The 16,099-nt window shown below is 51.8% G+C and overlaps 1 protein-coding gene across 5 annotated transcripts in view; it reads left to right on the forward strand.

Annotated features, from left to right (window-relative positions):
- The window catches only part of Sh3bp2 (SH3 domain binding protein 2), a 38,179-nt gene extending 23,774 nt beyond the window's left edge, over window positions 1-14,405 (forward strand). For 2 of the 5 annotated variants that reach the window (XM_021162205.1, XM_021162204.2), the window contains exons 2-13: window positions 2,558-2,697; window positions 3,764-3,866; window positions 6,589-6,706; window positions 7,071-7,141; window positions 8,007-8,095; window positions 8,403-8,471; window positions 10,118-10,766; window positions 11,457-11,565; window positions 11,798-11,853; window positions 12,134-12,215; window positions 12,729-12,788; window positions 13,125-14,405. In XM_021162205.1, coding sequence (XP_021017864.1) covers window positions 2,562-2,697; window positions 3,764-3,866; window positions 6,589-6,706; window positions 7,071-7,141; window positions 8,007-8,095; window positions 8,403-8,471; window positions 10,118-10,766; window positions 11,457-11,565; window positions 11,798-11,853; window positions 12,134-12,215; window positions 12,729-12,788; window positions 13,125-13,262 — 1,680 coding nt within the window. In that variant the 5' untranslated portion in view covers window positions 2,558-2,561 and the 3' untranslated portion in view covers window positions 13,263-14,405. Of the gene's footprint in view, window positions 1-554; window positions 770-2,557; window positions 2,698-3,763; window positions 3,867-6,588; window positions 6,707-7,070; window positions 7,142-8,006; window positions 8,096-8,402; window positions 8,472-10,117; window positions 10,767-11,456; window positions 11,566-11,797; window positions 11,854-12,133; window positions 12,216-12,728; window positions 12,789-13,124 lie in introns of those variants that run through there. The other 3 variants (XM_021162206.2, XM_029477654.1, XM_029477653.1) reach the window with 2 other exon arrangements.
- Window positions 14,406-16,099: the final 1,694 nt, after the last annotated feature.

Genomic DNA, 16,099 nt, shown 5'->3' on the forward strand with positions numbered 1-16,099 from the left:
CTGAAGGGCAAGTGTGCTGCCTTCTGCCATAGATAGTCCATCCTGGGGCAGCCTGTGTGATGATGGGAGATGGAGAAGGAAGGATGCCTAGGAGGTCAACGGGGCTTTACCAACCTTAGGCATCCAGGAACACTCTTCTGGGACTGGTATTCAACGAAGCCCAAGTAGGTAAGAGCTGCCAAGGGCTGGATCACTCCTTGGAGGAATTCCGTCCCGAGGGAGATCCATGGAGTGGACATTGGCAAGGTGACATGATGGGGTACTAGCATAGGAAGTAGGGTGCCATAGACGCTCATATCCAAGGTGCAAACTGGGTGGAGATCTGCAGGCGGGGACTTCGGGGTCCTCAGATGTTGGGAATATGAGCGTGACTTCCTCATTCGCATCGGTGGCTTCCTTGTTTGTCTGGATGACTCTTAATTCTGGATTATATAGGCACAAGTTTCCAAGTTTCCACTTCTTGCAGCCCACCACCCTCAGTGCAGTGGGTGGAGAAACTGACGTAAGGAGGGGCGGGTCCGCTTTCTTACCTGGCCCCTAGCCCTTACACCACCGCCCGCGAGGGGAGGAGCCAGGGGCAGCTCCGGCCTGGGGCTCTACGAGCTATGGCGGGCTCAGGGTCGCGGCCGCGGAGCTGGGGCTGGCGAGAGACAGGCTCCAGGGACGAGGCTGCGGCCGGTGGGCCCAGCTCGGGACCCTGTCGCTGCTCACAGGGGAGGCGGGCGCTGGCCGCCCCCCGGAAGCCGGCTGTGCCCGCCGCGTGGACACCGTGAGTACTGATCCTGCCTGGGGCTCGCGATCTGGGGCCCCAGCCCTGGTTCTGAGCACCCACACTCAGTTCACACTCCCACTCCTCAGACCTGGGCCCCCACCCTCTGCATCACGACCCGGGACCGCAAGTCCCTGGAGCCCCAGGCGCTATCCGGCGTCTACTCAGAACAAAGGCGAGCACGGGCCAGCCAGAGTTGGCTGGCCAGGGGGCTCCGAGAGCCTGGCGCGCTGTCTGCCCATCTGCTAGCACGCCATGGGCATGGGAGTGGGCACCCTCCTCGCACTCCACTGCTGTGCTCGGACCCGCGTTCCCCTTGGCCCTGCGCGGGGGTGTGGTCGCGCCATTGTTCCAAACCTCCGCCTATGGTTCTGTGGTTCGAGGACCAATGATCCTGACCAATGGCCTGGACCATGGACCAAGTGCATTTGCGTGTTAATGGGTCTCTCTCTCTCTCTCTCTCTCTCTCTCTCTCTCTCTCTTCTGTCTCTCTCTCTGTCTCTCTCTCTCTCTCTCTCTCTGTGTGTGTGTGTGTGTGTGTGTGTGTGTGTGTGTGTGATGGGGTAGCGAACGGAACTTGATTCTCTAACACATATTTGGCGGTGTGAGGCGAGCCTGGCCGTTGACAAGAGCTTGATTGATTTCCATCCTTTTTCCTTTCATTTGCGGATGCAGTAGGTTTCCCTGCCTCAACCTTCTGAATGCTGGGCTTTCAGATGTAGGCCACCCCCGGGGCTGGAGGGTTTTCTGTGTGTGTTTTTGGGGGGTTGGCCCGTAGTAATAGAAATCTCAGCAGCCTGCCCTTCTGGATATGGCCCGAGCCATCCCACCTTGTTGAGAGCAGGTCCCTGACCTTCCCCTCATGCAGTGTCTCAGGGGTCCAAAGAGGGATCTGATGGGGTGAGTGGGTGTACCAACAGAATAATGCCAAGTTAGGGGGCAATTGTGACTGGCACTTGGAGTTCCTTACAGGAAGGACCCTCTGAGTCTTGATATTCTGGGCTGATAATGTGGATACTAGAAAACCTGCCAAATGGTCCTCATGGCACTGATGACAAGGTGTGTGTGTGTGTGTGTGTGTGTGTGTGTGTGTTCAGAGTCCACCCTGTGCTCCCAATTTATAGCTCTAACAACTGAGGCTGGAGTTCCCCCAGAAAGCCAAACTAGGTAGGAGCCCAAATTATTAAATCTGGGAAGTGGGGGCTCTTGGCTTGCTCTTCTCCTATTACCTGACTTCAGGGCTTCAAAGGGGGGATAGACAGAAGTTACTGAGGAAGGGTGGACATCTCAGGACCTTACTTTCTCTCCATAGAAGATCAGATCTGGTGGAAAAGGTTCTCATTGCCTGCCTCAGTGCTCAGCCATTTTCAAGGGGGTGACCCCAGTGCCCCCTGCTCTAGGACAAGTGCTTTGTGAGCTGCCCAGGCATTGGAACCTTGGGTAGCTATGGCATAAGGCCTGATGTGCCCAGGTTAGGGTTTCCTGAGTTCAGTCATTACTGCCCCAGCCTTCCGGGGGCCATGAACTCGCTGTACTCACGGTGGTAAAAGGACTGTGCTCAGAATTCTGGAGTCAGGTGTGTGGCCAAGAGGATTGGGAACTGACTATGTGGCACGGTCACCCCCAGAGTCCCACTCAGAAGCCTGGGGACTTATGAAGAGTCCTCCTCCACTGACCTGACCCTCCACGTTGCCTTCTAGATCTTAGCCATGCCCTCTCAGGACCCCCTGCCAAACTGTTCCCTGCTGTCCTCCCGGCTGAGTCCTGTCTCTTTTGCTTCGATTGCAGCTTCATGGCGGCTGAGGAGATGCACTGGCCTGTCCCCATGAAGGCCATTGGTGCCCAGAATTTGCTGACCATGCCTGGTGGTGTGGCCAAGGCTGGTTATCTGCATAAGAAGGGTGGCACCCAACTGCAGCTGCTCAAATGTGAGTCACTGGATCATGGGAGTTTCAAAGGGAGGACACGGCTCTGCTTCTCCAGGGCTCTAGTGGGTCTCCTGAGATTTCTTTTCCTTTTCTAGCAGCTGGCACACCTAGGAAACCTGATGAGTTCCTTACCCTGGGCCTTGTCACAGGATCCAACATAGTATAGCAGGCAAACTGAGGAGGAACATTTGGTGCACGGCACTGACCAGCTTAGTCATGAGTGCTTCAGTCCGCAGCCAAGGCTGGAGGTCCTCAGGGTGGCCTGATAGATCTGGTCCCTCAGTGCTGTTTTTGCCTTGTATGTGACTTGTGGGTGAGGTGGTGAGTCATGTGGCACAGAATGGTCCCATGTGGCAGGCCAGGAGCCAGCTGAGTGTCAGGATGCTGAAGGCAAAGAGCGCTAGAGCCTTGCCCAGCTCTGATCAGCCATGGACGACACTCCATCCTTTTGCCCCTGGGATGCCCTCTGCCAGGGACGCCCTGCCCCTGTGTTGCCTGCCTGGGATGCTCTAGCTGGACTGTTGGACCCTGTGTGCATAGCAATGTATAGATGTATGTGCTCCAAGGAAGAACCATAAATAACATTTCCCCAGGGTTAGGAGGGGCTGTTCTGGACAGGAGCCTTAGAGCCTGAGAACGGCTCCACCTCTCTGGCTCTCACCAGCCAGGGTGCCTAAGCTCTGCTCTCCTTGCCCTGTCAGGTCCTCATCTCCTCAATAGCCCTATTGCTCCAAGCAAGGCTGCCATGGCCTCCTTAGGCCTCTGGTCCAGGCTTCACCCTTTCTTACTGTCCCTTGAGGCCTTAATCTACTCCTTTTGGGCCAGATTTTGTGGCCAGGCCTTTCCTGGGATGGTCCCCCAAAACTTGCCCATGTGCCAGTGAACTTGTTTATATTTGACCCCAAAGAAAGTCCAAGGAAGGGGCAGCATACCAGCTCAGCTCCCTGCTCTACCTTCTGCAGTCTCAGAGGTCTGCTTCCAAGTTGCCCAGGACCTCTGGAGACCTCCTCAGAGTAGAGTTAACTGGTGGCTCTGTGGCTCACCTCTGCCACTGAATTGTCCCCAGGGCCCCTCCGCTTTGTGATCATCCACAAGCGCTGCATCTACTACTTCAAGAGCAGCACATCGGCCTCCCCGCAGGGCGCCTTCTCACTGAGTGGCTACAACAGGTGAGTGTCCATCCTGTCTGCTCACCAACCTCCCGTGTCCTCCCTCTCACCCTACACCACAGAGCCAATCCCTGGCTGTCTGAGATGGCCTTCATCTGTTTGCTGGCTGTTATCCTACCTACCCTGGCCTTTGCTGAGGGCAGGGGGTGGGACAGTATGTGTGGGGTGAGGTCTTTACTAGGCGCTTCTTGGGGGGTTCAGGTACCAAGGGCCTGAGTGGCTTACTTTGCTGAGTTCCCATTCAATGACCACTCTGTAAATTCTGTGTTCAGCCTCTGATCCTGCTCTTCACTCACCACACCCCTTCCCAGGGAGCCCAGACTCCATCCATCCCAGGCCATCCTAAACTCAGGCTCTTCATGGAATTTCTGGCTCTAGGGTTTTCCCAGGCTCCTGTTCAGTTCCCTGTTACTTTATGGGCTGGGATCCAGATAGCCAGAGTCCATGAACTTCCTTCCCCTCAAGGGCTTCTAGACCGGGCAGGTATAAACTGAGCTAATGCCTACTTCTGGGAGCCTCCCATCCCGGGGTCAGGGTAGTAGTGGTGGAGTCACAGAGAAGGACTCTGGTGATAGCTTTAAAGTCTGAGAGTCTGGGGCTTTCTAGCTCTCTAATTATACTGAAATGCTGATGATAATGTCTAAAGAGTCCTAAAAACTTTCTTGTGCTTTCTGAGCTTAAAAGACTGCTGGCAAGCCGGGCGTGGTGGCGCACGCCTTTAATCCCAGCACTCGGGAGGCAGAGGCAGAGGCAGGCGGATTTCTGAGTTCGAGGCCAGCCTGGGCTACAGAGTGAGTTCCAGGACAGCCACGACTACACAGAGAAACCCTGTCTCGAAAAACGAAAAAAAAAAAAAAAAAAAAAAAAAAGACTGCTAGCCTAACAGGGGAGGATTAAGCAATGCAGTCTTTGTTCTATCTCAGCAGGAACTGCTGGGCTCTAACCTTCAGTCGGAAGGGAAGACACTTAGAGAAGTGATTATAGAGTTTATTACTAAGTTGTAAAAAGTTTCCTATGAAAGCTATCTAAGGGGAAAAGTGGAAAAGATCCTAAGTGGAGAAAGGGAAGAATTCTCTAAGTGGGGAAAGGTGAAAAATTCTCCTCTATAGATTTCGCTCATCTCCTTGTCCTCAGTACTTATACATCTTTCAGAATACATGATCATATGTTACAAGGTTCATCGAAAGTTCACACAAAAAAATCAAATCATAAATTGAAATTACAACAGGGAATGTTTACATGCATATCCATTAGGAGTAATTATCTAGCTAAACATCCATCACCTGTCTCAGCTCCACAGTCACTGAAGGTTTAAAACCATAACTAAATTATTAGTGAAGTTTTACATAGATAAACCCAGTCAATACTTTATTTTCTGTCCTAGCACCTATAATAAATCGTTAGCTCCCTTTTTATGACCTTCGGTTAATTGTTTTACAACCTCTTGGAATGTGCTCTGAGTAGGAGAAAGTCTGGTTACCATCTAAGAGCAATTAACTCGTGATACTTGGGAGACAGAGTTCTCATTGTAGTTTTGATTATCAGAAAAGGAGCTAATCTGAGTCCCATTAATAAAAGAGCTTAATAATCACAGATACAGTTTTAGGAATTCCTATAGGATCATCATTAAGACTTAAGTCATCTATTTGTCTATATAGCATCACTACAAGATAGTACATCTTCGTGGATCTGCAGAGATCTGCTCCAAAGGGGTGTGCTCATACTTAGTGATTGTTATAGATGTTTAATAATAACAGGAAAAGCATATTAATAGCAGGGCTCTTTCTTAAAATGACTCCCTCACAGCCTTGCTTAATGAGGGTGCACCTGTCACAGATTGTATAATAATCCAAAGCAGGCCACTTCAGGATGATCACCTGCTAGTTATTAGCTTGTCCCATTGTGGCTCCTGACAGCCTACGTGTTGGCTTATTGGTCATCTTGAGTTCTTATGGCTTTGAGGGCTGTAGGGTACCCAGGCTTTTTGCCTTATAGCATTGTAGCCCTGCACTCTGTTCTCCTGGGAAGTCCTCAGACACCCAGAACCTTCCTGAGCTCATACTCTGCTAACTCCCTGAAGCATCTAGGTATTCTCCTGAGATGGTAAGCAGCCAGAGACTGTTCAGATCTGCCCATATTCCCCAGGGCATGATGCTGAGTGCTAGAATCAGTTCAGGGGTGGGCTTTGTAGTAAGAATTCTGGAATTTTGGTTTCTTTAAAAAACAAAAAAAAAAGCACAGATATATTATAAGACTGTGTTTTTGTCTTAATCCCGGGTATGGGGCTATGTGGCTGCTTTGCAGCAGCTGACTATGATTTGCCTCGTGCTCTAGCAGGGGCATGGTTTTACTCAGCTTCAGATAGTTTCTGCAATTGTGTGACTTTGGAATTCCAGGAATTTTCAGAGGATATATCAATGCTAAGTCCCTGAGAGGTGAGGTTCATGGTTGTTGGTTGTTCAGGGGGGTTAGTTGAAGTTTGTTAGTAGTCGTGCTCAAAGAAGAAACAAGGAGAAAGAAATTAGATTCAGACCTATCCCCCACCCCTTTCCTCTACAATCCTTTCTCTCCTATCTGGTGATAGTGGGTGAAACCGGGGATGGGGGTGGGGATAAAGGGTGGGAGAAGAAGAACCCACTAAGTAGCAAAAACCCAGCCACGGGGGTTGATAAGCCCATTTCTTGAGTGGACAAGCTGGTGACTTCTGGCAATGTGCCCTCAGAGTGATGCGAGCAGCTGAGGAGACCACGTCCAACAATGTCTTCCCATTCAAGATCATTCACATCAGCAAGAAGCACCGAACATGGTTCTTCTCAGCGTCCTCTGAGGATGAGCGCAAGGTGATGGGCAGGTAGCAGGGCCCCAGGAGCCAGGCAGCACTTGCCTGAAGTGCCACACTGATTACGAGGCTCTGACCTCCCATGAGCTCTAGACTGGCAGCTAGGATCCTGAAGAGAAAGACTTGGTGGAGGTCTATGGGCAACCAGGTGCCTGTGCACATGAGAATACGCCAACAGGATATGGCCTGAAATGGGCTGGGGGGTGGGGGCAGCCGCAGCCCCAGGAGGGTGGTTTCATGTCCGAGCCACACGATCTATGCTGGACCTTGCTGGCTACTGTATAGAGCTAGACAGTGATGGGAAGAGGGTGGAGTGGAACTCCATTCTGGGCAACATACTAACTACGGCTGTTCCTGACCCACAGAGCTGGATGGCCTTGCTACGCAGGGAAATTGGCCACTTCCATGAGAAGAAGGAACTACCTCTAGACACCAGGTCTGTCAAGGGATGTGGCGGGTGGGTGGTGGTCCCGAGGGCTTCTTGGCAATTAGGGCTCCCTTCTAGTCCCTGGGGACTAGACTTATAATCACTTCCATAAAGGTTTTTCTGGAGGTGCCAGGCAAGCTTCACGTGTGTGGATGCACATGCCGCTTATGTAATCATGTACAAGTGTGCATGCAGCATCTCTCTGTTCTTGTCTGTCTTCCAGCTCTGACTGTCTTAGCCTGCGGTACTTGTTTGTAACTCCTGTGTGGGGCTCATATGTGCCTATCCCATTCCCCTACTGTGCAGGCCCAGCATTTACAGCTCAGTGTTGGGTTCCTGCCTCTCTGGTGTCCACTTTGTCTCTGGGGGAAGTGTAGTGTTCCTGGTCTCAGCATCCTCACCCATGAGGTGGCCTGGCAAACAGCAGTGGCTCTCTAGGGAACATAAGTCAATCCTATCGCAGTCAGTGAAACTGAGAGCCAGAGAGGGCTGGGCACCCTCAAGGACCTGCTCCGGGGTCCTGGACTGAATCCAGAGCTCCTGGCCATCGGGTTAAACAAGACATAGTCATGAGGAACGAGTTCTGAAACACTGAGCCAATCAGGGTGGCTGAAACCACAGTGGGGGCAAGTAGGTGGCACCCATAGATCGTCCCAAGCCTCTAGCCCCTATGTTTGTCCATGTGTATACATGTCCAGACATCTCTCTATATATGACCTTTGTGTCCTTTTGTCCATACACACATGAGGGATTATCCTTGTGTCTGTATATGTTCATATCTGTGTGTGGCTGTGGTGTTGGGAGTGTTCCTGCATGCTCACAAGGGGAACACCGAGTCTAGTACTCATTGCTTGCTCCTTGCTCTGGGTTCCAGCGACTCTAGCTCAGACACGGACAGCTTCTATGGTGCAGTTGAGCGACCTATAGATATCAGCCTGTCTTCGTATCCCATGGACAATGAAGGTAAGACCATCTCTTCACCTGCCCTATGTACTCAGGACTGCTCACAGTGACCCTGCTTGGGCTGCCCAGGAGGAGAGAAATACACATTTGGCTTTGTTCCCTGCTCTAGCCTCTGGCAGGGTGATGCAGCTTCTGACCTCGGGCAGTGTGAATTCAGATTTCAGATCCTACCTCCTCATCCTCAACCCCTGCCTCCTGGGCGTCCTATTCTCATGAGTGGAACAAAATGCAGTGGGCTGTGCCACGTGTTCTGCACGCAGTGGGCTCCGGGCTATGTTGTGTCTCATCTTCCATTCACTGCATGTAGATTACGAACATGAAGATGAGGACGACTCGTACCTGGAGCCTGATTCCCCGGGGCCCATGAAGCTTGAAGGTAGGTAGGGTAGCTGGGCCTGGGGTCTCCTTGGTTCAGTAGAGACCAGAGACTGGGACCAAGAATAGAGCCTCTCCTAGCAGCCTCTCCTAGCAGTGGTGGGTCTTCATTGTTTGGTTGGGTCTCTCTGTAGCAGCGGCTGTCCTGAATCTTTCCTAACTGGGCTGTCTTCAAACTCAGATCTACCTGTCTATGCCTCCTGGGTACAGAATTAAAAACATGTACCACCACACCTAGCAGGTTGTGGGTCTTGCTCTGGATGGACTCAGTTTCCTTTGCTGTGATCCAAGTATTCAGAGACTCAGGGCTGGTTGGCGTTACTTATTTGCTCCTGCCACCTCCTGAGTTAACCTTGTCTGGATGGAGGGTCAGGAGAGAGGGGGTGGTCCTGGAGGCTGACAGAAAATGAAGGGACACTGGGAGGTGGGTTGATCTGAGGTAGGCCCATTGCCCATGGCAACAAGTTCTCTGTGGATCATAGCTCTAGGCCAGGCTGTCATATTTGGCTCAGTGTTCACTGCTCCCCCTGAGGCACACAGTCTCCAGAGCAGATGAGCGTACAGACACATATATTCGAGTGACAGGGAAGGCCAGGGCTGGGGAAGAAGGCCATGTCTCTGTCCTTCACCTCCTTATACCTTGTACTTTCTCTGCTTCTTCCGCTCAGAACACTCCAGCTTTGTCTTGTCTGTCATTATGTCTTGGGATAATCGCCCATTTCTATTTTCCGTCCTCCACTGACCCAACCTTCCACTTTCTGTCTGGCTAGCTGTAGGTGTTGATGTCCTTGTTGGCTGCCTTCGGGCCAACTCTGCTGATGCTCCTTCAGCGACCAGACTGTTGTCTTTTATTTCCTATTCATACTTCTTACCTCAGTCCTCAACTTGACTACCCAGCTCCAAGGAGTGGGACAGTGACGTCTCTGTCCTTGACTGTAGGTAGGCACATTGAGGGTACCTGCAGCCTTCATTGAACAATCTCCGCCACTCTTCCTCCTACCCTCTAGACCTCCCGGCCCCTCACTGGCCTCATTCCTCCGGGTTTCTGGCATTCTGGCTCTTCTTGCTCTTCTGTCTGCTGTGTGTCCCTCTTGAGGGACATCCCATCCTCCCTGTGGCTGAGGGACACCCAGGCCTCAGGTCTCATTCTTTTCATGCCATTCCCACTTGTCCCAGAGCTACTGTCCTGATGGTCCATGTGACATCTGGACTGGATGTCACCCCATGCCTTTTGCTCGTTATAAGCACAGGCTTCCATCCTTAGCCCAGTGGTTCTGGCCCATCCTGTTCACCTCTGTTGTGCAGAATTCACCCTTCCTCTTGCTCAAATGAAGGCCCGGGAATACTAACTCTGCTTGCTTCTACCTGTGGGGGGCTTGAAACCGCTTCATGTAACATCTAGGCAGTAGAAACCTTATCTGGAATATCTTCTGGGATATGGATTGGAAGGGTCTGAGAACATTGGTGGCTCAGGCCCAGGGAAAGCTGGGTGGTGGGCTAGATATTGGGCATTAGGTAGGGCAAGGGTGAGACATGACAGATGCATACTGAATGAGCTGCTGCTGGCAGCCAAGACCTGTTGCTGCCTGATGGTGATGGTTCAGCCCCTATGTGATGCCAACTTGCTTTTATTTTTTTGTCCTGCAGATGCCCTGACCTATCCACCAGCCTACCCACCACCCCCTGTGCCTGTACCTCGGAAGCCAGCCTTCTCTGACTTGCCCCGTGCCCACTCGTTCACCTCTAAAAGTCCAAGTCCCTTACTGCCACCCCCACCTCCTAAGCGAGGCCTTCCAGACACTGGCCCTGCCCCTGAGGATGCTAAGGACGCATTGGGCCTGAGGCGAGTAGAGCCTGGCCTCAGGGTGCCTGCCACCCCTCGGAGGATGAGTGATCCCCCAATGAGCAATGTACCCTCCGTGCCCAACCTCCGGAAACATCCTTGCTTCAGGGACAGTGTGAATCCCGGCCTAGAACCCTGGACCCCTGGCCATGGGACTAGCTCTGTCTCCAGCTCTACCACCATGGCCGTTGCCACCTCTAGGAACTGTGACAAACTCAAGTCATTCCACCTGTCTTCTCGAGGGCCACCCACATCTGAGCCCCCACCCGTGCCTGCTAATAAGCCCAAGTTCCTGAAGATAGCTGAAGAACCTTCCCCGAGGGAGGCAGCCAAGTCTGCACCTGTGCCCCCTGTGGCCCCCAGGCCTCCTGTGCAGAAGACGCCCATGCCTGAGGCTACTGTTCGGCCTGCAGTGCTGCCTAGACCGGAGAACACACCTCTTCCTCACCTCCAGTGAGTCTGGCTTGGTGCCTCTGCCTGCCAGCCAATAGGTTCCTTCAACCCAGTCTGCTCTCTATCCAGTATCCCTTACATTCTGAGGAGAAACATTAGGTACTCCTACCCTTGGCTGATTCAGTGGTGCGGGTGATGTCTAGCCTTGTTCATCCTGTTAGAGGTTTGTATCTCAGAGCATGCGTGACTTCCTTTAATTCTCCCTAAGGGCTTGGAGACTGGGCTTAAGAGGACTGCCTGCTACTTGTGCCGTAAGCTGGACTCTTACCATAGGTGTCCTTTGTAGTCAGATTGCATTGTTCAGCCTCCCCCAGTTTGTCCACCTCCTTGTAGCTTTAAGAGAGCTGTGACTTTGCCATAGTCTCACAGACAATCAACAGTAGATCTTGGGCCCAGGCAGTACTCAGTGCATTTGTCCACTATATGACAATGCCTGAGTTCAGGTGACCAGCACCCCTGCTTACCGGGATTAATGGCAGTCCTGATTTTGTAGTTAGGCTGTCAGGACTAAGATAACTCTTCTGCCTCCTTTGGGCAGTGAGCAAGGGTCTCGGAGCTTTGCTGTCCTGAGCAGTTACAGCCACAGGGGCCAGAGAAATCGGGCACCAGGGTTCTGATGGAGGGAAGGGAGGGGTGACCTATCTATGTCCAAGAATGCTAATATTCTTGTCTTCCTCTTTATCACTCCAGGCGATCCCCCCCTGATGGACAGAGTTTCAGGGGCTTCTCCTTTGAAAAGGCCCGCCAGCCCTCACAGGCTGACACTGGCGAGGAGGACTCCGATGAAGACTATGAGAAGGTAAGACTGAGTGGAGGGCCCTGGTTCTACAGTTGGCAAATGGGCAGACACGGGAGAGCTGTAGGCCGGGGGCCCTCACTGGCCCTCCTGCACAAAGGACTCCATAACTGGACTTGAGTGGGGCGGGACACCAGGCAAAGCTGTAGATCCTGATGCAGGTGGCAGCCAGCTAGGGCAGCAGTGATGTGAGCAGAGGTCACTCCTTGACAGTGACACTGTTGGCCTCTTTCAGGTGCCGCTGCCTAACTCAGTGTTTGTCAACACCACAGAGTCCTGCGAGGTGGAAAGGTTAGTGCTTCTTGTTCTTGCTGTGACAGTGGGAGGCCCCTTGTCTCCCTTGTTCACTTTGGTGTTGGGTAAGACCTGGGCCTTAGCACAGCAGGAAATGATAACAGTGGGTCTGAATCGGGTTTTTATTCTCATAAGCCCCTCCTCCAGCTTTATAGCCTCTATTACAACCGAAAACCAAGAGTGGCCAGAGAGCCCAGTGGTGGAGTGGGGCTGGCAGGTACGTCTTACGAAGCCTGTCTGGGGAGGTTCGTCCACCAACATGGCCATTTTATTTTAGGTTGTTCAAAGCTACGAACCCCCGTGGAGAGCCTCAGGATGGGCTGTATTGCATTCGGAACTCCTCTACCAAGTCAGGGAAGGTAGGACAGCTGCTAAGGGACAGTTGTGCCACCAAAGCCTTCTGTCCTCTTACTTGGCACCTTAACTGAACTCTTGCTTTAGGACCCTTGCCCGGTATCACATTCTCTCTCTGTTCCTGGAACTCAAAGATTTCTGTAAGTTGGGAGTAAATATGGCTGCCTTCCACTGGAGCCATGCAGTGTGAATTAGGATGGGGTTTGTACAGGGGGAGGGGGTCGTGTGGAGCAGTGGAAGTAGCAAGAGGGTGAGTATCCATTAACCCAGTACCTCACCTACCTCACTCATGTGAGAGATGGTTCCCACTACTTAGCATCAGAGGCTCTCTAAGGGCAGAGGGATGACCTTCAGGGTGAGAGGCTATCTCTGTACAGGCGACTGTAGCTAGAACGTAGCTTCCATTATCCCTGAGAGCTATAGCATTTGGCCCGTAATTGCTGCTACCCCCCTCAGGCTTTGCTGACCAGTCCTACTGCCTCCTTTAAGGCCCCTGCCCCATATTTCCCTCCTTGTAGGTTTTGGTCGTGTGGGATGAATCTTCTAACAAAGTGAGGAATTATCGCATCTTTGAAAAGGTGGGAAACTGGGCTCTGAGGGTGGGGTAGGGATACTGGCTTCAAGGCTTAGCAAGAGCCAAGTGAGTCCCCCTGTCAGTGGGAAACTGGACTGGTCCCTCCTTAACATTAGCCCTCCCCTTGTCCTTTGCCCTCCGTCTCTTCTCCATGGTCTTAGCCTTCTTCCTCTCCTAACCTTGCTTTATCATTAGCTTACTCTAGAAGTACTGGGTAGCCGCCCTTGGTTTTATTCACAGACCCTGCCCTGAGAAAAAAACCAACAGGGGGAAGAGGTGAGGGGGATATAGGCAGTGGGTTACTCAGTCCCTGCTGAACTTGCTTCCTTTCTTCCTGCAGGATTCTAAGTTCTACCTGGAAGGTGAGGTTCTGTTTGCCAGTGTGGGCAGCATGGTGGAGCACTACCACACCCATGTGCTGCCCAGCCATCAGAGCCTGTTGCTGCGGCACCCATACGGCTACACTGGGCCCAGGTGACATCCATTCCACACAGCTGTTGGGTGGAAGCAGCCCCGGAGCCACAGCTCTGCCACAAAGATGGAGACCAGCTGCATGGGAAGATGAACAGGAATGGGCTTGACGTCAGACCTCATCGACATGACACCTAGCTGCAGTGAGCAGGCTGGGTTCCAGCTGGAGCAGGCCACAACTACTAAAGGACTGGCTGGATGACTTGGCCCATCCAGCCATTCCATGACCCATCTCTCAAGAACCCAGGTCTGGTGACTAAGTGCTGCCTGGGCTTCGACGGCACATGATCAGGTCCCTATAGCATACCTACTCTGTAGTGGGCTGGGACCAAGCAAGGCTGGGTTACTTGAAGCCTTGTTCTAGGACCCATAGGAATGCTAAGACATAGGAATGCTCTAGGAGGGACCATTGCCTCTCAATAAATCAGAGATGACCTTTGTCTCAATGACCAGGGTTTGATTGGCACAGAGTGGGTAGCAAGCTTTACTGAGCACCACCAATGTCCAGGTAGAGAGCTACTGAGAGCAGCCCTAATGTGTGGTCTTTAGTGTTCCAGGGCACAGGCTGCTGAGTGACCTCACTGGGAGAGAGAGCTAAATAATGGATCAGGATCCACCTGGATCTGTCAATCTTGGCTGGAGCCTCAACTTGAAAGCCCCAATTAGCAATTATTGAGCGACTGTGTAACTGGCCTGGTACTAGGGCTGGTTGTTGGCTGTGAACAGCCCCTAGTCCAGCTTGGCCAAGCTTACTCTAGAGCAGGTCAGTGAGTATCAGGTGCTGCTGGAGGTGCTGTGGTCTGGGAAGCCACACGGGGGGGCTGGGAGCTTGGAATCCAGTGTATGTGGGGGCAGGGGAGGGATGGGAGGTCGGGGAGGTTCCAGGAAGACTTCTTACAGATGACCTGGCCAGAGTGAAGTGGGACAGGCCAAGGATGGGTGGGGACAGTGGCATCCACGTACCCCCAAGTAGTTTGGTGATTCCAAATTGTCGAGGCCACACCCCTGGCACAGCCGTCTAGACTGGACTTTTTCTGTGAAAATAAATTCATTTGGAGGTCAGGGCAGCCAGAGACCTTGGCACCATCTGACTTCATTGCACTTTATGTTGGAAAATAAAGGTTTTTTAAAATTTTATTATTTTTATGCATCTGAGTGTCTTGACTGCATGTATGTCTGTGTATCATGTGTATGCACCTAGTGCCCAGGGCACAGAAGAGCGTGTCGGATCTCCTGGGATTGGAGTCATGAATGGTGGATGCTGGGAATCAAACCAGGGTTCTCTGGAAGAGCAGCCAGAGCTCTTTAACTGCTGCGCCATCTCTCCAGCCCTAGAGGAGAGGTGTTTACATAGAACCTAGAGCAAAAACTGGACTTGTGCTCAGTAGCCAGGGACTGCTGTCTAGTAAGGGGAGCTTTGGTTTGCGATGCTCCACCAATTCCTGTATTTTGGAAGCATCAAATTTGTCAATGTGGGAGGCTCTGTCTCCTAAGCATCATGGGGTGTGGTGAATGACAGACATTGGATTCCAGTGGCCATCTGCTTCCAGGAACCAGAGTGCATCTCTGCAGATATTTCGTATCAGCCTACCAGGGAGAGGAATCAGGATGCCGGGGACAAGTTTAGGGTATATGGAACTTTTGGTATTTTGAACAATCCCTTGAGGGGCAATCATTTTTTCCTCCCTAAAGTAAACCAGGGACTGGGGTCATGGAAATGGCCACAGTGTCCATTTCTGTAAAATGTAAAACAGAAGTGGATAATCCCGTGCCTAGGAGTCTGCTGAGTGTGCACAGTCCTGCAGAACACCTGCTGTGGAGAGCAGCACATTGGCTAATGTGTTTCAAGCCCAGGGGTAGAAGATTTAAGGATTCTTTGGGTCAGAGCCATGTGATGGATCCTTCCGGCAGACTAAACGTAGGTGTTCAAGGCCTACTTAGGGGTTTCATACAGCCTTGTTCTTATCTCTTGTACTCCGGACCAGCTGCCACAGCTGTCCACCTCTTTGAGCTGACCCAAGTCCAGGGCCTTATTTGTAAGATTGCGTACAGGGGTGATGGTAGAGTCCTGCCCTTGGTCCTACAGCATGAAAGAGGAATTCACAGTGTGGTGGTTACTATGTATTGAACACTTCGGGCATTTGTGTTGCTGAGCTGGAGAAGTAGACCCATGTTTAAGTGAGAGACCTGAGAAGGCTGAGTTTGAGTCTCAGCTTTGCTACTTCCTGTCATGTGAATCCATCACTGCTTACTGCTCTGAATAAAGACTCCTACCTGGCTTCCTGACACTTCTCTAGTCATTGGGGTATCTGGTCAGCTCTGCTTACCTCCCATAGCTCCCAGGTACCTTCACCCACCCCAAGAGCCATAGCTCTGGGAGGAGCAAATTTGCCTTCTAGATCCCAGTGTTTGGGGATGGGCAACAGAAGCTCCAGGTAAACTTAAACCCTTCTTTCTACAGCAAGAGACACTGAAGCCCAGAGCGGGTTCCCTGACTTGTCTGCCATTATGATGTGTTCATAAACGGCTTCAGTTTGGAGTCTGAGGAAAGGAGGTAGCGTGAGAAGCATCCTTAGGTCAAGGCCCAGGGAGGAACACAGTTTTATGTTTCCTGATCTGAAAGTGCGGAGAGCCTTTGCTCTCTGAGATTGTTTTCCTTTTTTCTAGATTTTTGTTGGTAAAAGGGTTTTCATTTACTGTTTACACAGCTAGAGATGGGACCCCAGAGTCTTGCTAGTGTTAGAGGTAAGTGCTCTACCACTGAGCTATAGTCTCAGTCCAGTAGTTAGATTTATACAAGTGCCAGTGGCTCCCACTCTGGGTCATGTTTCTGGGTGTTCCCCT

This window comes from Mus caroli, chromosome 5 (assembly GCF_900094665.2).
Source record: "Mus caroli chromosome 5, CAROLI_EIJ_v1.1, whole genome shotgun sequence".
Lineage (NCBI taxonomy): Eukaryota > Metazoa > Chordata > Mammalia > Rodentia > Muridae > Mus > Mus caroli.